Source organism: Dipodomys merriami, unplaced genomic scaffold (assembly GCF_024711535.1).
Source record: "Dipodomys merriami isolate MVZ:Mamm:240054 unplaced genomic scaffold, mDipMer1.0.p SCAF_45, whole genome shotgun sequence".
Taxonomy (NCBI): Eukaryota; Metazoa; Chordata; class Mammalia; order Rodentia; family Heteromyidae; genus Dipodomys; species Dipodomys merriami.
In genome coordinates, this window is record NW_027206013.1 from 4,102,988 (window position 1) to 4,124,918 (window position 21,931).

At 47.2% G+C, this 21,931-nt stretch overlaps 1 protein-coding gene across 1 annotated transcript in view; it reads left to right on the top strand.

Annotated features, from left to right (window-relative positions):
- Bcr (BCR activator of RhoGEF and GTPase) overlaps positions 1-21,931 on the top strand; it is a 140,791-nt gene that overhangs the window by 74,431 nt on the left and 44,429 nt on the right. Inside the window, exons 3-8 of the mRNA XM_069994414.1 lie at positions 3,781-3,885; positions 4,502-4,687; positions 11,823-11,930; positions 15,934-15,994; positions 16,118-16,170; positions 17,072-17,212. Coding sequence (XP_069850515.1) covers positions 3,781-3,885; positions 4,502-4,687; positions 11,823-11,930; positions 15,934-15,994; positions 16,118-16,170; positions 17,072-17,212 — 654 coding nt within the window. The remainder of the gene's footprint in view (positions 1-3,780; positions 3,886-4,501; positions 4,688-11,822; positions 11,931-15,933; positions 15,995-16,117; positions 16,171-17,071; positions 17,213-21,931) is intronic.

Consider the following 21,931-nt stretch of genomic DNA (forward strand, 5'->3'; position numbering starts at 1 on the left):
TTGGCTGGAGCTCTTCTGTCCTCTAGCTCCTGCTGTCCAGCTTTCAGACAGTTGGGTTGGGGGCATTGAGAGAACTTTCCTGGAAATGCTATGACAACACAGAGGTCTTCTGAATTTTAAGTCTTCTTCACCAGCACCCACCCTCAGAATAGGTCAGAGTTGAAACAAAGGCCAGGTACCTCTTACCCAAGGGAGTAGCAAAGGCCTCAGACAGGTAGGATATTTGAGAGAATATATGCTTAATGGAGCCTGCTCAGCCAGCCAGGTCTTCCCATTCAGAGGACTATAGCCAGTGCCCTATATAGTAGCAGGGCACCCCAACATGTGACCCTGCATAGAGGCCAGCCCTTTACCCTTTGATCATGAAGGCCAGGCCTCACAGTGTTCATTGGCTGGGCCCCTGGATGTTGCCAACCCTGTGGCTGATAGGGTTACAGAACTGCTGAAAGTACAAGGGAGCCCTTTGCCCAGCAGTTGGACTTGTTGGGAACTTTTAGCTGGGACAGCTGCTGCCTTGAAGCTAGGCTTTTGCACCTTAATTATTAATACTATCCCCTAGACTTGGGGGGGGGGCAGGTGCCCAGCAGAGCTCACTCTCCAACCCTCAGATCACCAGGCAGCCAGCTGGCTGACAGGTGGTAGTTTTATCCACTCCACTCCCATCAGCTTTCATACCTTGTCCTGAATCCAGATGATTTTCTCTCAGTTTTGTGTTGGCTTTTTTCTGGCCTCAGGTTAGACTGTGGGCTTTTCTCCACCTTGCCTCCTTCTTCTTTCAGTTTACCTCTGGCTTCCTCTCCATCATGGCTTCCCTGCCTACCTGGCTCTGAGTTCATTCACTTGCGCTTTCTTAGAAGTGGCATGTGCACAGTCCAATCCTGCCCTTTGCTCTCCTTTTTCTCCTCTTTTACTTCCTCCCCTCTTCTATGAGATGGAGCTGGCTGGTTACTGAACCATTTCTGCCACTCATTCTAAGAAGTAGCCTTGTCCTGTATCTTCTTTCTACCCCAGCACCTTCCCGGGGCCAGATGGCCTTACCAGCAGCCCTGCCCTTCAGAACAGAGAGAATGGGACTTGGCTCCGCCCTGCCTATGCTGTTTTTCCTGTTGGCTTTCCAAACTGTGTGGGCAGAATAAGGCATGAAGTTCCCACCCAGGCACTCCCACCCACTCAGGCACAGGCATCTTGTGCTAGGCAAGGCCTGTGGAATCCCTCCCTGAGAACTGCTGTCCCCCTGGAGCTCATAGTAGCAAGATTGTTCCCAGATCAGGAAGAGTGGGTGAGTGGGTGGCCGCCATTGCTGGAGAGGACTGCCGTTCCTTTGCTTCTTCCCTTGTGATCCAGACACGGTGGGAGGTACATGTAGAGGGAGCTGAAGACTACTTCTCCAGACCCTGCCATTTGTGCCAGGCTGAGAGGATGGGTCACACCCCTGCCCGCTATCTACATTGTACAAGTAGCAGACTGGTTGGTAGCACTAACAGGTTCTCAGTTCCTTGCCATTAGCTTCTATTTCTTCTATTTCTGGGACCTACTTGATTCTAGAGGAGGTTATAGAGCCTCTGAAGAAGCCCTCCAGGCTTCCTGACATGCAGCCAGAACTAGGACCTGGCTAGATCTTCTAGAGGTCACTTACTGATTAAATTATGAAATGAGTTTTAATTGAGCACTCTGTGTTCCAGGAATTGTGCTAGGCATGGGAAATTTTAAGTTCAGGTACAAGTGTGCCCTAGAGCCACCTGTAGTAGAGCCACTGCTCAGTAGTCCCTGGAGGCCCTGTGTGGGTGTCATTTCCTTGGAGCGTTTGATGCCTCCTATACGCTTGCATGTGCCAGACACACAGATGTCCATTTACACTTACATATTCACACATAGTTACATGCACACAGGATTCCCAGTGCAACACAATGGCCCAAGAAGGCTTTTGAGATGATCTCAGTGGGGAGCAAGGATGTGATGCAATCTGTGGATACCCAGATGGGGCACAAGGATTGAACTTTTCTCCCCCAGTTTTGTCTCACATGGCAGAGGCTCAGGATCCAGAGGTAAGGGGCATTTATCTGACAGTATAGACTCCCTACAGCAGATCTGACTCTATCTTGTCTTACAACCCCTGGCCCTGGGTTCTTCCTGCTAGACCTGCCATCTGTAGCATGAAGTCCCTCCCTCTTCAAGGGCCAGGGAGGTAGAAAGAACAGCAGAACTTAAGGTTCAGAATAGCCACACTGGGGTTCTAACCCTAGATCTGGTAGAGATCCCTTAAGGCTTGAGCTGACCTTTAGGACTTCTTCAAACCCTGGTTTGAGGAAGGCTTGGGGAGACTTGGTCCCCAGTCCATGTATAGTAACATCTGGAGGCATTTATGGCTGGTCTGTCTGTGAGGAGGTAATGGACAGGGATGCTAAACATTACCCTAGAAAACACAGGCCCACCCACCAGGCCCACACTTAAGCAGTGCTGAGGGTGAGGATCCTGCTCCAAATCTGTGGTTGTTTTCACCAAGTGGTAAGAAAGAAGTGATGGGAGAGGCCATTTCTCCAGCTCCGTGCCTAGGGGCTAGCATGGTAGGGATTGGTTCAGATTTGCCCTTGGGCTCTGTAGGAAGACAGGCAGAGCAGTGTCAGCGCTGTGTCTTCACCTTCCATAGACATGGCCCCTCCTCTCACTGGCATCTTCTGCTGACTGATGGTGGGACCAGTTGGCCCAGAGCCTGACAGACAGGGTTCAGCCTTGGCCTGATGCGGCAGGATGGTGCTGTGGGCACAGCCAACCTCAGATACTGTCTAGGCCCAGGGAGCAGAGTAGGGAGTAGACAGGAAGTTCGTTGGCAGTTATTACCTTTGGCATCCTCATCTCTACTGGTTTGCTAGGGCTGCTTAATGAAAGCATACGGCTGGACTCCTTGAATGGTAGAAAGTTTCTCAGAACTAGAGGCTGAAAGGCTGAGATCAATATGTCAGCAGGTGTGGTGTTTGATCAGCCTTTCTCTTGGTGGCTTGATGAAATTTTTCCCTTGGTCTTTACATTGTCTCTCTGTACGTATCTGTACCCTAAGCTCCAAATCTTAGGGAAATACCAATCATACTGGCTTAGAGACATCCTCTCAATTTCATCTTTATTTAATCACTTCAACATAGGAATGTAGAGGGGACATGACCTGTAGAGGGCCCATGCTGGCAAAGTCAGGATCTAAAAAGCTGAATCAGGGACATAGGCCCTGAGCCTGGAAGATGGGACTCTCCTTGGAGGAGAGTTGACAGCAGCCCCCAGGTCCAGTCACTGTGACTAGGGGAAGGAGTAAAGGCAGGTAGAGGGAGGCAGTACTGCCTGCACTTAGGCCAAGTCCAGGGGTCAGGTGACAGCAGCAGTTGGAGAATCCAGGTGAGGCCAGCATAAGAGAAGGAGCAATGCGCTCTGATGCCCTCCCTGCCCAGGTCAGCCCTCATAGTCTCCTCTCTGTTTTCCTGTGTTCTTGATCCATTCTGGCTCAGAGCTTCCTTTTCATTCCTTAACTGAGTGTAGTCAATATTTTCTTTATTGGTTTCTGGCACAAGGTAAAGTGAGAGGGAAACCTTATAAGCTCAGCACCAAACTTCCCATTTCCCAGTGTGTTGAGTCCCAGGTGGCCTTTGGTGGCTTTGCTGGATGGTCTTCTAAATTTCAGAGAGATCGCGAGCAAGTGGCTGAGTTCACCTACCTCTCCTTTTACTTCCTTATGGAGCTTCTCTGGGGCTTTGGCATTATTTACCTGGGGCTGACTGGTGTGCTTCTCTTCTGCAGAGTGAATTGGATTTGGAAAAGGGCTTGGAGATGAGAAAATGGGTCCTATCTGGAATCCTGGCCAGTGAGGAGACTTACCTGAGCCACCTGGAGGCACTACTACTGGTGAGGAAGGGGCCACATGGTCCCAGGTCAGCTGTGGGAGCCTAGGGACAGCCCGCCCACAGGAGTCATCAAGTCATGCACACCATAGGAAGGTCAGAACAGTCCACCTCCTGAAAGCTGACCTCCCCAAGGGGCAGTAGATACTGACAAGATAACTCCTTGTTCTCCTCCCCACCCCTCCATGGGATTTAAAATAAAAGTGAGGCAGCACTTACTTCTTTGCCCAAGCCTATAATCCTAGCTACTCGAGAGGCTGAGGTCTCAGTATCTCAGTTTGAAGGCAGCTTGGGCTGAAAAATCTGAGAGACGCTTATCTCCAAATTTTGTCCCCAGCAAAAAATCTGGAACTGAAGGTTCAAGTAGTAGAGCATCAACCAGAATGAAAGTGCCAAGCAAGAGTTCAAGGGCCTGAGTTTAAGCCATAGTGTTGGTGCATACACTGCCCACCCGCGCATGCACACACAGAGAAGAAAAAAAAAAATAATAGTGAAAGGTTTGGAATATAAGTCAGGGGTGTGAGTTCAGTTCCTGGCACCAAATAGGACACAAAGAAAAGAAAAGCACACATCACATGCATCTGATAAGTGACAAGCCTTCTTACCTATGTCCTCCTCAGCCCATGAAGCCTCTGAAAGCTGCTGCTACCACCTCCCAGCCTGTGCTGACCAGCCAGCAGATTGAGACCATCTTCTTCAAAGTGCCTGAGCTCTATGAGATCCACAAGGAGTTCTATGACGGACTCTTCCCTCGAGTACAGCAGTGGAGCCACCAGCAGCGAGTGGGCGACCTCTTCCAGAAGCTGGTGAGGAGCTGGTAGTGCCATGGGCACTCATAGCTATAGGTGTGGCTGGCCCAAGACTAGGCCTGTGAGCCACAAGGAGACAGGAGGAGACAGGAGTGAGGCTTAGGTTGTATCTGAGGGCCTGAGATGCCAAAGGGCAACTTGCTGGGAGGGAGAAAACAAGAGATATGTTTCTACCCTATCCCAGCTGAGTCCAAGTGGGTCCAGTAAACAGGATATCCTTCTTTCTTTACTTGGCTCCATTCAGTTTTTTCAAGGATTTGTCTCGGGGCTGGGAAGGTGGCTCAGTGGTAGAGCGCTTGCCTTGCATGCATGAGGCCCTGGGTTCGATTCCTCAGCACCACATAAGAAAAAAGAAAAAAGAAGTGGTGCTGTGGCTCAAGTGGTAGAGCGCTAGCCTTGAGCTGAAAAGCTGAGGGACAGTGCCCAGGCCCAGAGTTCAAGCCCCATGACCGGACCCAAAACAAAAAACAAAAAAAAAAATCAAGGATTTGTCTCTATGTGGATCCAGCTGCCCATTTGGTGGCTCCTGTGAACACAATGGTTTTGTCACATAGGATGACAGGACTTGGATGAACTCTGGGCAGAGGAGAATGGAGGTTGGCCATTGCCTGGAGAGGCAAGTCTAGGTAGAAGCTGAGCAGAGCTTCATTACACAGTCAGCCTTTGTATCTGAAGGTTCTACCAACCAAAACTGAAAATAATTACATCTATGCTGAATATGTAGAGACTTTCTCTCCTGTGTCATTTCCCCCTGAATACAATGTAACAATACTTACATATTGCTTAAATTGGGTTAGAGATGATTTAAAGTATACAAATTGAGGATAATAGTGCTACTTGTGTTCCAGCTACTTGAAACACTGAGCAGGAGGACTGCTTGAGCCTCTCAGGAGTTCCAGGAGTTGGAGTTGGCTACTATGTTGGCAACATAGTAGGACCTATCTCTCAAAAAAAAAAAAAGGGGGTGGGGTAGGGGAGAGGTGAAGGAGCCTGAAGGTCTATGACTCACATCTATAATCTTACTAAGGAGGCTGAGGCCTGAAGGGTGAGCATTATGTATAAACCCCAGTTCAGAAAAGAAAAAAAGGCACCAGGAATGTATCTCAAGGGTAGAGAGTATGTTTAGCATGAGTGAGGCTGTGGGTTCAATCCCCAGCCCCCCAAATAAATAAAGTATATAGGGGAGAGATGAAGGGGTCCAAGAACCAATCCTTCATGGTTATTGAAGGATAACTATGCTTTATTTCATCTTTACAAGTATATATATATATATATATATATATATATATATATATATATATATAGTTTTATGGAACAAACAAAAAAACCCAAAAAATATTGCATTGGGAGGGGAGACACAGGCAATTAAAAATCTTAAGTAGTAGGAAGATTGCCCTGGGTACCGAAAGAGTCTGAAAAAATAATAACCTTGGTCATTTTCTTGGCCCTCAGCTCCTTCAAGCAGCTGTTCTCAGAGCCTGAAGGTTCTTAAGATATTCACACTGACTTCTTTGAGCCTTGCAGGAATCAGGCTGTGGTCTTGTGGACAGGTTAGAGAAATGCAGGAAAGGGTTGATCTGTAACTGAGGACCTACAAGGAATTCCGCATGGACCACCAGAGACAGCCATATGCTGTGAGGAGGTGTGGCTCCCATGGAACCAGGCTCTGCTCAGATATGGATGGGTAGAAGGTGCACCCAAGGGGCAAGCACAATCTTACATGCACTAAGGCTGCCCTCAAAGGCAGATACTGGTTTTTGAGGGGTTTTTTTTGTTCATCATGGGGCTTGGACTGAGTGCCTCGGCCCTGTTCCTGAGCTTTTGAGCTCAAGGCTAGCATGCTATTAGTCTGAGCCATAGCTCTACTTCCTGAAGTCTCAACTTTCCTGCCTGGGGCTGGCTTCGAACCTTAATCCTCAGATCTCAGCCTTCTTAGTAGTTAGGATTACAGATGTGAGCCACCAGTTCCTGGCTGTTTTTTAAGATACTCCTTAGGAACAAACCAACAAACAACAACAAAAAACATTTTCCTGACTTTAGGGGCTTTAACACTTAAGGACAGATAGTGTTGGACAACAGAATAAAAATTTCTGAAAGGACTCAGTAGGCCACCTATTTGACAAAAGTTTCTTTAGGAACAATATTCACCTCCTCAGATGTGTAAAAACCATCTCAAGGTGACACAGGATGGGTGTGGCCTGCCAGGAAGTCAGGTCAGAGGCCTCTCTGTCCATCTTTGACCCTAGGGCATGGATGACACTTTTTTTTAAACCTATTTTTATTATTATTATCTTTAAGTAGTTGTACAAAGAAGATCCTGTTCTACAAAACAGGTGTCTGACAACATTATGGATGATACTTTTAAAAAGTGACCAGAAGCCAGGCATCAGTGGCTCACACCTGTAATCCTAATTACCCAGGAGGCTAAGATCTGAGGATCACAGTTCAAAGCCAGCCCAGGCAGGAAAGTCCATGAGATTTTTCTCCAATAAACTACTCAAAAAAACCAGAAGTGACACTCTAGCTCAAGTGGTAGAGCATTTACCTTGAGTGAAAGAAGCTCTGAGACAGCATCCAGGCCCAGAGTTCAAGTCCCTGGACTTTGGGGGGGTAAAGGGGAATGACCAGAGCTGGGTATGGTGATACATACATGCAATCTCAGCACTGGAGAGGCTGAGGACGAAGATTATGAGTTAGGTGGTCAGCCTGAACTATAAGGTGAGACCTTGTCTCAAAGAAAAAAAAAAGATGGAAAAAGGATTTAAGTACACACCTAACCATGATACATATAGAGTATAATTTGTCCAAGAGGGAGAACTTGTGAAAGAGCCCAGGGATAGAGGAGCAATTCTCTTTTCTTTTCTTTTTTTTTTGCCAGTCCTAGGGCTTGAACTCAGGCAATGGGCACTGACCCTGAGCTTCTTTTGCTCAAGGCTACTACTCTGCCACTTTGAGCCATAGTAACACTTCCAGCTTTTTCTGTTTATGTGGTACTGAGGAATCAGACCCAGGGCTTCATGTATACTAGGCAAGCACTCTACCACTGAGCCACATTCCTAGCCCCAATAAAACAGTTCTCTAGCAGAAGCTGTAGAATCTGTGTTTATCTTCCAGTATGTATGTTTGTTTTTTTTTCTTTTAGTCAGTTGTGGGGCTTGAACGCAGGGCCTGAGCTATGTCCTTGAGCTCTTTTACTCAAGGTTAGCGCTCTACCACTTTGAGCCACAGCGCCACTTCTGTTTTTTGAGTGGGTAATTGGAGATAAGACTCTCAATGGAGACTTTTCTGCCTGGGCTAGCTAGCATTACAGGCATAAGCCACTGACTGCCCTACCCAGCATATAAGATTCTGTGATGTGTGAAAGACCTACTACCAGGTCAAAAGTGAAGAGCCAGGAGATTGCGAGTAAGGGTCTCAATGTCAGAGCTACCCATTGCAGAGGTTTGCCCCTCTGTCCTGGAACAACCACTAGAAAGCACTTGCCCTGATGTGTTTCTGAAGCCAGCTGATCATGACTCTAGGATTGCCTAGGCCTTCTGCACACATGCTCTTTTCCCCAGACCATTCTCTCTCCCACAGGGCTCAAGTCCTTCAGGGGCAAGGAATGGCCTCAGGATGTCCCCTCTACATGTACAGAATGTAGGGTTCCCTTGTGCCTCCTGGTCTGTCCATGCTAGCGCTCACTCGGGCCTCTCCTTGGCTTATTTCTGGTTTAAAGAGGCCAGAGTGTTCTACTCTGGGGTGTGTCTTTCCTGTTGGCAACTGCTAGAGTTCCTGCTGCCTGGACAGGAGACATACACTGGACTCTAGGTTAGCCTTAAGGCCTGACAAATGGACATGGCACTAGTTTGTTCAGATTCTTTCCTGTCTTCTTTCCCCATGACCAAAGTGTAGGACTACATTCCTAACAGATGCTTCCATCTTCAGAGTACCTCTGTCATTTCTCTGTGTACTGTGTCAATAGTTCTAAAACTTTTGGATTGGACTCAACCAACAGCTCTCCAAAGAAACAGAATAGTGTTATTGGAAAAAACCTACAACTAGCACTCTCCCTATAATAACATTCCAAAATCACTTGGAAACTTTGTTTAATAATCAGTGAACATTGGGACTTAAGTTTGGAAAGTTTCCTCTGGTTTTTCCTAGTGTCCTTGAGCTACCTTTGTGCAGCAGATAGACTGGGGAGGCAGCTGGGGTGTTTGGGAAGTTTGTGCCCAGTCAGTGTATTCTGAGATATCTTCATCCTGGGCTGAATGCTGGGGTCTCCACAAGGACAGACTCAGCCCTTAGCAAGTTTGGGCAGTACTCTAAGAGGTGCTCCAGCTAGGAAAGTTCTAGGAGCCAAGGAACATGCTGTGCCCTCTTTCTGCTTTGATACCTTATCACCAGCCTGGGGCTGGTAAGCGATGTGTGGTAACACAGACTTAACCACACCCTCTTTACTGCCCTTCTTCCGGGGCTATACTGGCTCTCTTCTATTGCATGGAATTTTGTTTCTGGATGAAAATTTATATAGCTTTGTTTTTGGAGGGTTTTGTTTTGTTTCTCTGTTTTTTTTTTTTCTTGTATGTGTATGTATTTGTCTTTCTGATCATTTCAGAAAGAGTTGCAAAACTACAAAGAACTTTTGTTTATCCTTCACCCACATACACTGATTATAAATTTTGTGTTTTACACACACACACACACACACATACACACACACTTTATAGTTTGAGATAAGTTGCAGACATCTGCCCTTTTACCCCTAAATACTTCATTGTGTTTTTGCTAAGAACAAGGACATTTTCTGCCATAATCCACAGTATAATTTATCATATTTAGATTTCACATTGATAGGACACTATTACTCAATATGCTGTTCCTATGCAAATTTCCTCCAAGTTAGCGATCGTGTTCTTTATAGCCATCTTTACTTTGTGACTCAGGAGTCTATCCAAAGTTTCATGATGTACTTAGTTGTCATGTCTCTTTGGGCTCTCTTGCTCTGTACCAATTTCTTAGACTTGGCTTGCCTTCCATGACTGACATTTTTGAAGGATACAAGCTGGTTTGAGTCTGTCAGATATTTCTTCAGGAACCAATTCTGGTTGTGCATTTGCATTTCTCTTTTCTCTTTCTCTTTTTTTGTGCCAGTGTTGGCTTGAACTCAAGGTCTAGGCACTGTTCCTAAGCTTTATTGCTCAAGGCTAATGCTTTACCACTTGAGCCATAGCTCTACTTACAACTCTTTTTTTTGATAGTTAATTGAAGGTGAGAGTCCTACAGATTTTCCTGTTCAGTCTGGCTTCAAAGCACAATCCTAGCTTTCTGAATAGCTAGGGTTACAGGTAGGAGCCTCAGGCACTGGGGAGGTTCTGTATTTCTGGTGCAGAGCAGTACTATGGCAATAGGCTGTATCCTTGGTGCATCATATCCAGTATCTAGAGGCATTGGCTCTCCATTTGTGCAGGATCATACAGCTCTTTTTTTTTTTTTAAGCTAAAAGTGTGAGAATTCAGTGCTTAGAATATCTCACACTAGCCGGGCACTGGTGGCTCACACCTGTAATCCTAGCTACTCAGGAGGCTGAGATCTGAGGATCGCGGTTCAAAGCCAGCCCGGGCAGGAGAGACCGTGAGACTCCTATCTCCAATAAACCACCAGAAAACCGGAAATGGCGCTGTAGCTCAAGTGGTAGAGTGCTCGCCTTGAGCTGAAGAGCTGAGGGACAACGCCCAGGCCCAGAGTTCAAGCCCCACGAACGACCAAAAAAAAAAAAAAAAAGAATATCTCACACTAGGAAGAGGTGACCTGTTTGTTTAAACAGGAGAGGAGAAGTCATGAAAGGGTCTTTGTTTTGACACCCTCCAGATCTCTTACCATCTCTTCTTCTGAGAAGGTGTCCTGATCCTCAAGCCAGTTCTTGGTTTGGTGAGAGGCACTTACTTGGTAACTAAACAAGGAGGGAGGAGGAAAAGAAGGAAATATTTTGGATCTCATCATTATAATGATGAGAAAACCTGGAATGCAAAGATGAAGTAGCTTCTCTGGGATTGTCAGCATGGCAGAGTTCAAGCAGGACATCTTTTGGCCACTGCTATTACCCAGGCACTTGTGGCTCTCTATGCAGTCTCTACTGGGAACATAGCCAGAAGATTAGGTCTGGTTTACCCAGAATCTGGGATTATCATCTGCAGAAACACAAAATTCAATATAAATGCAAACATGTGTGGAAATGAAATTTAGGTTAGACACAGTACAAACTCTAGGAACAGCAAATGCCTCCAGCTTCCAGCTGTAAATCAGCTGCTATAGGTGTCTCTGATCTGGCCACCAGGTTAACTCCCACCTGGATTTCCTAGTCCTAGATGAGGCAAGAATTTGTTTCCTCCTTGCTGTCTGTAAAGGTGATATATGAGCTAAAGTTGACCATGGTGATTACACATACCATCTACTCCCCCCATGGAAGTCATGGTGCAGTTGAATGTGTGTTTAAGTACGAGGCTTAGTGAGGGAACCCTGAGGGAACTCTGTGTTAATGTCTTTGGTGTAATAATTGACAGGCTTTTGCCTCTCACTTTAGAGTTGGCAGGTCTTGCACCTGCCATGTGTGCAGCATGATACCTGGACACCCCTACCAGATCTGGGATGAACTTGAGTCTGGGAAGCAGGAGCCCCTGGACAACCAGACTGTGCTCTGAGGGCATTAGACATGTCAGAGTAGAATGCAATAGGCCTGAGGGTCTACTGACCTCCATGTCCAGGAGGGCCTTCTGCAGTCAGAATGAGAAGGTACTGCTCAAGCTTTTTGCACAGAGATGCTTCCTTTCTTCCTCACTACTTCAAACTTCAGCTGCTGCTCATAGCACCCTTTTAGTAAAATGAGGTGGGAGGAATAAGCAGCTCTGGAAAGGTGCCATTACCTGCACAGAGCTCTGAGTCACTTCTCAACATGTCATTGTAGGAGCAGGAAGTGTGCTTAATGTGTGGGGAGGAGGAAGCAGGTAGGAGGGATTGGCATAGAGAGGCTGAGGTCTCTGTAACCCTGTATGTTCCTATGGTTTCTCTAGAGCTGTACACAGGAACCCAGTCCTCATAAAGATAGAGAGTAACAGCATCTGTCCCACACTTTCTTCCTTTCTCCCTTCAGGCCAGCCAGCTGGGTGTATACCGAGCCTTTGTGGACAACTACGGGGTTGCCATGGAAACAGCTGAGAAGTGTTGCCAGGCCAATGCTCAGTTTGCAGAAATCTCTGAGGTAAGGGATACTTTGACATTGTGCAGACCAGTCTGCACCACTGACTTCACCTGTGTTCTGAACCACTTCCCACAGTGGATTATGGAATGGTTGTTAGTAGAACCTGGCATGAAAGAACAAAGTACACCAAACTCAAGTCTAGTTATGAACCCTAGAACTGATTCAGACCTACTCCTGTCGTCTTCATCAGCTCTATGTCTGGGACACTGTTGTGATTAGACAGGAGTAGCCCTAGAATGTCCTACCTCCTCAAAAGCTAAGGGTAGACTCTTGTCTTAGTCTACTATGTTGCTATGTTACCCAGAAACTGGGTAATTTATAAAGAATAGAAGTTATTTGCCTTACCATTCTAAAGTTGGGAAATTCAAAAGTACTAGGCTATATGATGTGACTTCGTTGCTTTATAACATGACAAGGCATCCTGTGGTGGGACATAGCAAGCAAGCTAGTTCAGGTCTCTCTATTGCTTAAAGCCACTAATGCCATCATGGAGGCCCCAGCCTCATGACCTCATCTAAGCCTAATCTCCCAAACACCCATCTTCAATACCATCATCATGGGCATTCGGAGATTGTTTCCAACACATGAATTTTTAGAGGGCACACTCAAAGCCCAGCAACAATGTTCCGTGGACACTCTCTTATGCTATCTGCCTGTAGTTAGTAGAGTGTGTAATTTTGCCCTTATATCTCTTGTACATCTTGGAGCTGACTCTGTACCTTGTTGCTGGAGACTAGGTAGCAACTGCTCTGTTCTTTTTCTAATCAACCAGTGATCTTGAAAGCACAAGGAAGTGAGGGCATTGTTGCCTCTTTAGACCTATGCCAGGAGGAAAGCTTCAGGTCTGGGGGTTTGATTGTCTCCTTATTTGCATTTAGCCCCTGGAGGACTGAAACCTCAACCCACAGAGTATTGTTAGCCTCTGGAGCCTTGAATGAGCCCCTCAGATACAGAGAAGATGAATACGCCATCCAGGGCCAGGAGCTGAGCCAGGACCAGAATTCAGCAAAACTCCTGGGTCTCTGTGTCTCCAAATGGATTCCTCCTGCTGTTCTGTGTCCTGTCTGCATTGCTGATAGGAACCATGTGACATTTCAGGGGGGCGGGGGTTGTCTGTTGTCACTCTTGCCATTGGATGGGTCCCACTCCCTGGAGCTATGACGACTTCTGACTTGCTTCTCTCTCACCTAACAAGGATTCTTGATAGGAAGACCTCTGTTTAAGAAAAGAAGCATTGCGGTTGGTACAGTGGCTCAGTGGTAGAATGCTTGCCTTCACGTACAGGCCCTGGGTTTGATTCCTCAGCATCACATAAGCAGAAAAAACCGAAAGTGGCTCTGTGGCTCAAGTGGTAGAGTGCTAGCCTTGAGCTGAAGAGCTGAGGGACAGCGCCCAGCCCCAGATTTCAGGCCCCACAATTGACAAAAACAAAAAAATAGCCAGGCACCAGTGGCTCATGCCTGTAATCCTAGCTACTCAGGAGGCTGAGATCTGAGGCTCACAATTCAAAGCCAGCCCAGGCAGGAAAGTTCGTGAGACTCTTACCTTCAGTAAATCATTAGAGAACCAGAAGTAGCACTATGGCTCAAGTGCTAGAGCACTCACCTTGAACTAAAGAGCACAGGGACAGCGCCCAGACTCAGAGTTTAAGCCCCATTACTGACCAAAAAAAAAAAAAAAAAAAAAAAAAAAGGCATTAGAGAAATAGAAAGTAGAAATACATAGTGGGGCCAGTTTCTTTTGCTGAGAAACAACCTTTGACTAACACACCTGGGCTTTGTTCCAGAGACACATTGCTATTTTATGACTTGGCATTGGGGACTTGGCACTAATTGCCTCCCATGGTGATATTTTGTGTCATGCTGCTCTTCCTGAGCCCATAGGGTGCCCACCAGCCATATCATCCCCTGGAAATTCTCTTTGTTCTCTTTCTTTCATTGAGTTAACTCCCATACCCTTATCAGCTGAATTCTGACTGATTTCTGATCTTTTGTTTGTTTATCTTTGCAGTAGTACTGGGGCTTACACTCTGAACCTCACATTCTTGCTTGGCTCTTTCTATTCAAGGCTGGCTGGCACTCTGCCACTTCAACTATGCCTTAAGTTCTGACTTTTTGCTGTTAGTTGAAGTCTCACAGACTTATGCCTGGATTGGCTTTGAAAACAGGATCCTCAGATTGCAGCCTCCTGAGTAGCTAGGGTGGTAGGTGTGAACCATTGGCACCTGACTGACCTGGTCCTTTTAAAGAACAGGTGGCAAGGTTTAAGTTGACTTGGACAGGTTTCTACAGAGAAAGGAGGAAATCATGAGGGGGAAGATACCAGATTGCTACCTTGGTTGGAAATTTGAGCCAAGGCTGTGATCCAGAGATGAGCTCAGAATACATCAGAAGTGAGCCTTCTGTGAAGTTTTGGGGTTCTTTTACCATCAGAACATCTGCAGGGTTGGCAGAATGGCTGAAGTAGTAAAATACCTACTTAGCAAGCCCTGAGTTTAAACCCTAGTACCACCACACACACACATACACTAATAACAATATCTATGCTGGTTCTCTATCCAGGAGAGTAAATGCAGCTGTCAGAAGAGCAAAATCAAGCTCAAGGACAAGGAAGCAGGAGGCTATGTGGTGGTGGTAGGGACTGGGTCAGAAGTCCCAGAGATCAATACTTAGGAGTCAATACTCTGGCATGGGGCTCATGAATTGCCTCAAGAACCAGAAGTAAGTAGTGATTTTCCACCTTCTCCCCAGACCAGCAGTCCTGTGAGATAGGTGTGAGGCAGTGTCCACTTAGCATGAAGTGCCTAGGCTGGCTTCTGTGAGATGCTAGCTCTTCAGGTGATAAATAAATGAAAAGAGCTTCCACAGCCAAGCAAGTTTGTAAAATGCAGGTTAATCCAAACTCACTGAGGCTGGGCATCCCAGAACTTGTGTCTTGCACTGTCTAGGGACATGTGGGATGTGGATCACCTCCCAACTCCCATGAGCTCAGCACCTGGTTTCTGCCTATAGTCTCTTGTGTAGCTCTCCCACCCACTCACACCCTTTAGGAACTGCTGAGTTAGACACAGGGAAGAACAGTCACTTTGAGAGATGTTAATTTTTAAACTCTTGGCTAAAAGATACCAAAGTACATGATTGTCTTTGGCCCTGTGAGCTGAAAGACACCATCATTCAATTCTAAGAAGTTTTTTACAGCATTAGATGGCAGGGCATTATCAGGCTACTTCTTGTTCCTAAGATAGGTGTGCATTTGTTGTGTAGAAACCTTGTACTGGGGGCCTCCTTACAACTGCTTCCCAGAGATGATTTTAGCTATGTCTTCAGTGCATTTATGCTGCAACATGGTCTGTCCACTAACAAACCCTGCCCTCACCGTGGGAATCTTAGAACCTTGTTTTATAGCAAGCATATTTTAGCAAGCATATTTGTATTTCCATTCCACACTGTAGGGTGGGGTCAGATCGAGCATTGGTCTAACTACTGACAGGATCCCTTGACTGCTGTTACAGGCGAGTGCTCTTCTGATTGACCAGCTGCCCACATGCTGTTGAACCACTCCAAGAAAGAATTTGCCTGTTTTCAAGATTCTCCATGTCAGTGGTTCTTAACCAGAGATGATTTCATCCCCAAGGGACATTTGGCAATGCCTGCATACAATTTTTGTTTCCCTGACAGGAGGCTGAGGATATTACTGCAGCTGAAGGTGGAGGCCAAGGGTGCTGCTCAGTATCTTGCAGTGCATGGCGCAGCAACTCACGACAAGCATTTTCTGACACCAGATGTCAACATGTTGTTCTAATGGAAGCATTCAAGGCTTCTTTTGTGTTTGTCTATGGGTGGGTCCCTGCTCAGCAGCTCAGATGCCCCCTGAGATTTGCTGCATCTGGGGTACTTGGTGGGGAAAGAAGGCAGTGTTTCTGCTTATGGTTCCTGATTGCAACTTCTTGCCACATCAAAGTTTCTTCAGTTGTCTCACATGAGTGTGTATTTTTCTCTCGCAGAACCTGAGAGCCAGAAGCAACAAAGATGCCAAGGACCCAACGACCAAGAACTCTTTGGAAAGTGAGTTCTCTGTGCCTTTGTGTTTAAGTGTGGGGGTGAGGTGCTGTCAGCACCACACAGCAGGCAGGCAGTCACCCTGCTTTTTCCAAGTACCTTCATCTCTCCTTGCCTGTCTCTCTACAGACCTGCTCTACAAGCCTGTGGACAGGGTGACAAGAAGCACGCTGGTCCTCCATGTGAGTCAACTCCTAGGGTGATACAGATATTCTCCCTGAGCAGGCAGGGCCTTCTCTGGGTCTCTGGCTTCTCCTATACTGGGGTGCCCTGAGTTCAGAGGCTCTGGTAGAGGATCTTGTCTGATGCCCTGAGATACTGAAGTCTGTCCCCTGGCATGTAGTTTGTCCAGGTATCAGGCATGCGTGTTGTCAAGCTGAGTATCATGATAGGGATAAGATGTAGCTGCTTGAGAGCACTGAAGCTAAGGGGCTACCCTGTCACTGCCAACCCAGGTGCTTCTTCATGCCTAGGCTTTCTTTGCAGATGAGACTTGGGATCTCAAGGGGATTTTGTTTCTCAGAAGCACCAGGGAGCTGCTGACCTTGGGCAGGAATGACTTACATTCCTAGCTGAGAAAGTGTCAATATTTCTATCTGGCTTCTAAAAAGTCCTTGGCTTTCATCTAAAGGAGGAGTCAAAGGTTTTTCTCCTGACCTTGTACAAACCATTGGTTCTGGGCCAGGACTGATTCTACCCTGAGAGACATGCAACAATGTCTTGCAGACATACTTTGTTGTCACAGGTACAATGAGGGCAGTATGCTATGAGCATTCTCTGTGTACTGTGAACAGGCCAGGGATGATACTAAATATCCTATGCTGCACAAGATAGTCCCTCTGCCATCATCTGACCCAAAATGTCAATAACACCAAGGTGTAGAAACCCCGCCCTGAATCCCCTCTTGGCCATGTGCAAATAGCATGAGTTAGTTGGCACATGTTGTGGGACCAGGGCCTGCTTCCTGGGAGCATGCTGGCCATGCGTGGGAAGCCAGCAGCTCTGGGTTATGCTCAGTGTGGTTTACACACAGTGGTTTGTACCAGTCTTCCTCTCTAACTCTGGTCTTTCTACCTGGGACAGGACTTGCTGAAGCACACTCCCTCCAGCCACCCTGACCATCCCCTGCTGCAGGATGCCCTCCGCATCTCTCAGAACTTCCTATCCAGCATCAATGAGGAGATCACACCCCGCCGGCAGTCCATGACAGTGAAGAAGGGAGAGGTAAGTGTGGCTGCTGGGGGACACAGGACATTTTCAGTCTCAGACCTGGATCCTTCTCTAGTCCTCTGCAGACAGTTCAGCCTAACACAGGAAACACGGGCCTTTGAGATTCTGTAACCCTGGTTGGGTTCAACCCAGTCTGTATGAGGTGTCAGAGTTGCCTTATAGGAGTGACTGCATGCCTCATGCCCACTAGACAGTATCTCCACCTCCTAGCTACCTGTTTTTCCACTGTTTCTGTTGAGTTCCATCCAGAAAGAGATGGCACTTTGCCTGGAATCTTCTACTTCCTCCTGGGTAGTCTTTCATTGAAAAACTGAACACCAAGTTTAAGAATTTAAGTAGGGCCGGGTGTCTGTGTTTCACGCCTATAATCCTAGCTAAACAGGAGGCTGAGATCTGAGGATCACAGTTCAAAGCCAGCCTGGGCAGGAAAGTAGTGAGACTCTTTTTTTTTTTTTTTTTTTTGGGTCCGGTTGTGGGGCCTGAACTCTGGGCCTGAGCGCTGTCCCTCAGCTCTTCAGCTCAAGGCTAGCGTTCTACCACTTGAGCCACAGCGCCACTTCCGGCTTTTTTCTTTTTGCTTATGTGGTGCTGAGGAATCGAACCCAGGGCCTTGAGCATGCAAGGCAAGCGCTCTACCACTGAGCCACCTTCCCAGCCCCAGTAGTGAGACTCTTATCTCCAATGAACCACCAGAAAACCGGAAGTGGCGCTGTGATTCAAGTGGTAGAGTGCTCGCCTTGAGCTGAAGAGCTCAGCACAGTGCCCATACCCAGAGTTCAAGCCCCATGACCAACCAAAAAAAGAATTAGGTGAAGAAAGGGAGGGGCCCATGTTTGTATTTGATACATGCAAATGGTTGAAGAAGTTGATGTCTTCAGCCTGTAAATTTTCTTTCCCTCGCCCTGTAGCAGCTACTCAACAGTCATTCTCCTTTTATGCATGTCATCAATAAGCAGGCATTGGTCTACACCTTTGCCACCTTAGATCCTCCCTGAAAGAGGCCCTGTGTATTGCTAAGCAGATGCCTTTTCAGCCTCTTATTAAGTATAGCATCTATTAAGGCAGCCTCTATTGAGTACAAAATTCAATTAAGCATATCTGAGAAGCATAGGCCAGGAACTGGTGTCTGTGTGAGCATCCTTTGTTAGAAGCTGTGTGAAAGTGACAGGAGCTGACCTCTAGGCCTCTGGAGTTTTATGCAGGAACAGGAGCTGTGATGTCTAGGCAGAATATGACCCCAACTATACTCACCTCTGAGAACCACTTTCTCCTCTTCTGGCTCATGTGCCATGTGTGCACTGCTGAGATAATGCCAGTGCAGAACTGCCCAATCAATACACAAGGTTTCTTTCCCTCTCACCTGCTGTCAGCCCTGTGTTCCTCCACTTGCTTCTCTGGATTTGGTGGTTTTTCCTGGTGGGCTTGGTCTGGGAAGGGCTGAGTAGATGACAGAGCTTTTTACTCTATTTGCCAGGCTTCTCCAGGCCGTAGAACAAGGAAGATTCAGGTCCAATCCCAGTATTATGAGGAATGACTCATCAAGAGGCTTGGAGCTTACCGCTTTACCTTTTGGGGTCGTTACAGCGGGCTAGGATGCAGCCCCTCCTCCCTGAGCACCTGGGCCCTCATGGGCAATGATTTATGGAAAGAATAGCATGTAGCAACACTCCTGGGCCTCTGGCTCCTTAGCCATCTCTGAGGCCATTGAAGGAAGAAATGGGTCCCCAGCACTTCCCATAGGCAGATATTGACCAGGGCAGAAGCTTTCCACCTGATTGTCTAATGGATAGCACCTAGGGGACATGGAAATCAGATTTTGTCTCCAGAGCAATAGAGGGCCTTGATCCTCCATTTCTCCCTTGGCCCTTGGCCCAACAAAAGAAAGCAGTACTCTGGCCTCTTGACCAGCAATCCACCTGATTTAGCTGTTGGAGTTATATCTGCTAGGACTTTGTACTGGGTTGGTTCTTGCCAGGCTCACCCTTCTCTCCAGGGACTTCTGCTCTTTCTCTTCTGTTAACTGTTCCTTTATGAGAACTTTGACTGCCAGGGAGGCAAGGGTATGAGCTCTTCTCCCCTAAGCCCCTTGATACATTGCTGAGTCTGCCCCTATGTCTCTGCCACCATCTCTCTGGAGAGAAATAGTTGAATTATCGGAATTCAGCTAGGAAATGGAAGAATTTAGAAAAATGAGATGTTGCTTAGGAGATGGCACCCACATCCTCATCTTTCCTGATTCTGAGCCATCGTTGTCTAGGTCTTCAGGTTACCAAGCAGAAAGTACCTATAGGTCAGGTACTTTTTTTTTTTTTTTTTTTTTTGGTTGGTTATAGGGCCTGAACTCTGGGCCTGGGCACTGTCCCTCAGCTCTTCAGCTCAAGGCTGGTGCTTTATCACTTGAGCCACAGCGCCACTTCCAGCTTTTTCTGCTTATGTGGTGCTGAGGAATCAAACCCAGGGCCTCATGCATGCAAGGCAAGCACTCTACCACTGAGCCACCTTCCCAGCCCTGAGGTCAGGTACTTTATCAGGGCAAAGAACAAGCGCTCTTTCAAGCATCTAGCCCTGACTGGACACTAGGTATTGCTTAGGTCCCTCAACTACCAAAGGAAGAGAAGATTTGGTAGCCCTGAAATGTTGTCATTCTGACTCACACCCTTCATTTAGCACTGTCCTTTAATACCTCAGTAGTGACTAAGCCATGGAGGTAGATACCCACTCCCATGCTCCCTGATCCCCAGCCATGATGGAGACATTAATCAATCATGAAGTCCAAGCTTACAAGTCCTCAGTAGCCTTCCTGGCTGCCCAACAGTTGTACAATCCATGTTATATAGAAATGAAGCCAAGGGGCCAGGAAGGTAGCTCAGTGGTAGAGTGTTTGCCTTGCATGCATGAGGCCCTGGGTTCGATTCCTCAGCACCACATAAGCAGGAAGTGGTAGAGCACTAGCCTTGAGCTGAAGAGCTGAGGGACAGCGCCCAGGCCCAGAGTTCAGGACCCACGACCGACGAAGGAAAGAAGGAAGGAAGGAAGGAAGGAAGGAAGGAAGGAAGGAAGGAGAAAGGAAGGGGAAGGAAGCCAAATGGGCTCTTCTTCAACCCAGGTTTGATCCTTCCTGCCTGCTTGTGGTATTAATTTGGAGACACCCCTTTCTTTTTTTTTGAACTTGAGCATCCGTGCTCTCTGAAGACAGTGACTTAGCCTACTACATTTTCTTATGGGACTTAAAGGGTTTTCTTGGCCTGTAAGGGACAGTATGAAGGTAAGGGATGTGATTTCCCTGCATTGGTACCTTCTGCTGAAAATAGCAGAGGATATTTTACACATTACCAGCAGGAAGATAATCCACAGCACTCCCCACCCCAAGTAGGAGCTATTGGTTGCTTCCTGTAGAATTTGTAGCTGAGGAGGGCCTGAGGTTTAGAAATGCCTAATGGTTTTGACCTTATGCCAGTCTCTTACTTGGTATATCACTAAGTAGCAAAGTTGCCAAAGAGAAAAAGGAGCTGTGCCTTTTAAGTTCTCATGATGAATGTAGAGGATCTTTCTTTTTTAGGTGAGGAAACTGGCTCAGAGAGGTTAAATGGTTTGCCTGTGGTCACACAGCCACTAAGAAACTAAACCAAGATGTAAGGCAGATGTCCTAGCCCATGAGTATTAGACTTCAGCTTTCTGGACCCCATGAACCATCAGAGCTTACCTACTCTACTTCCTATCTCTGCTTTGCCTGGGGTAGGTGGAGTTAATACAGCAAAATGATAGTAAGCCTTTCAGCTTCATACTCCTCCCTATCTGAGGTGCTGTTTGGAGCACCATCCTCTGCTCCTGCCAGGGGCATGTCCAAGTGGGATTCTCTTTGTAGCTTCCCTGCCTGTCTGGTAGAGAGAGGGAGGAGTCCTAACAGCATAGACATATGGCCCACTGCCACCAGCATAGCCTCAGTGAGTTGGGGCATCATGGAGAGACCCAGATATGAACCCTGTGGGATCAACAGCCCCAGTCTTGGCCACCAGTGTGGTTCCTATAATCTTTTCATCCTTTTGGCTCCAGCGCCTATGCCCTTTTGGAAGTGACTGGGCAACATTACAAGTGTCTCTCTGACTCAGAGCAGGGGCCAGAGCTGCCCTAGCTGGCCAGCATCCTGACCCCAGAACACCCAGTGTCTGTGAGCAACAGGAACCACTTGGGGGGGGGGGGGAGGGAAACCAATTCAGCCTTCAGAAGGAAGGATCCTGCAGGCAGGTTTTCCTTCTAGGCCCAGATCCTGTGGGCTGGTGGGTGGGTGCTCATTTGTTTAGCTGAATTAACTTCACAGTTAGATGACTGATTTCTGCTGCTGGGTAATTTCCTTCACGTGGTTGCCTGTCTGTCTGCTTTGAGCTCTGCACCTCGTGCTGCTTATGCTTGGAAACGTGTGTGGGGGATAATACAGCCTCTGATGCTGGTTTTCTGCCTATTATCTCTGAGCACACCCCACACACACACCCGCCCAGAGTAAGCAGGGAGACAGTAGGCCTGGCAGGTACTGCAGTTAGCAACATCACTATAAACTGAGGCACTGGGGATCAGGGAGAGAAATGGGGTGTGTGTGTGTGTGTGTGTGTGTGTGTGTGTGTGTGTGTGTGTGTGTGTGTGTGTGTGTGTGTGTGTGTGTGTGTGTGTGTGTGTGTGTGTGTGTGTGTGTGTGTGTGTGTGTGTGTGTGTGTGTGT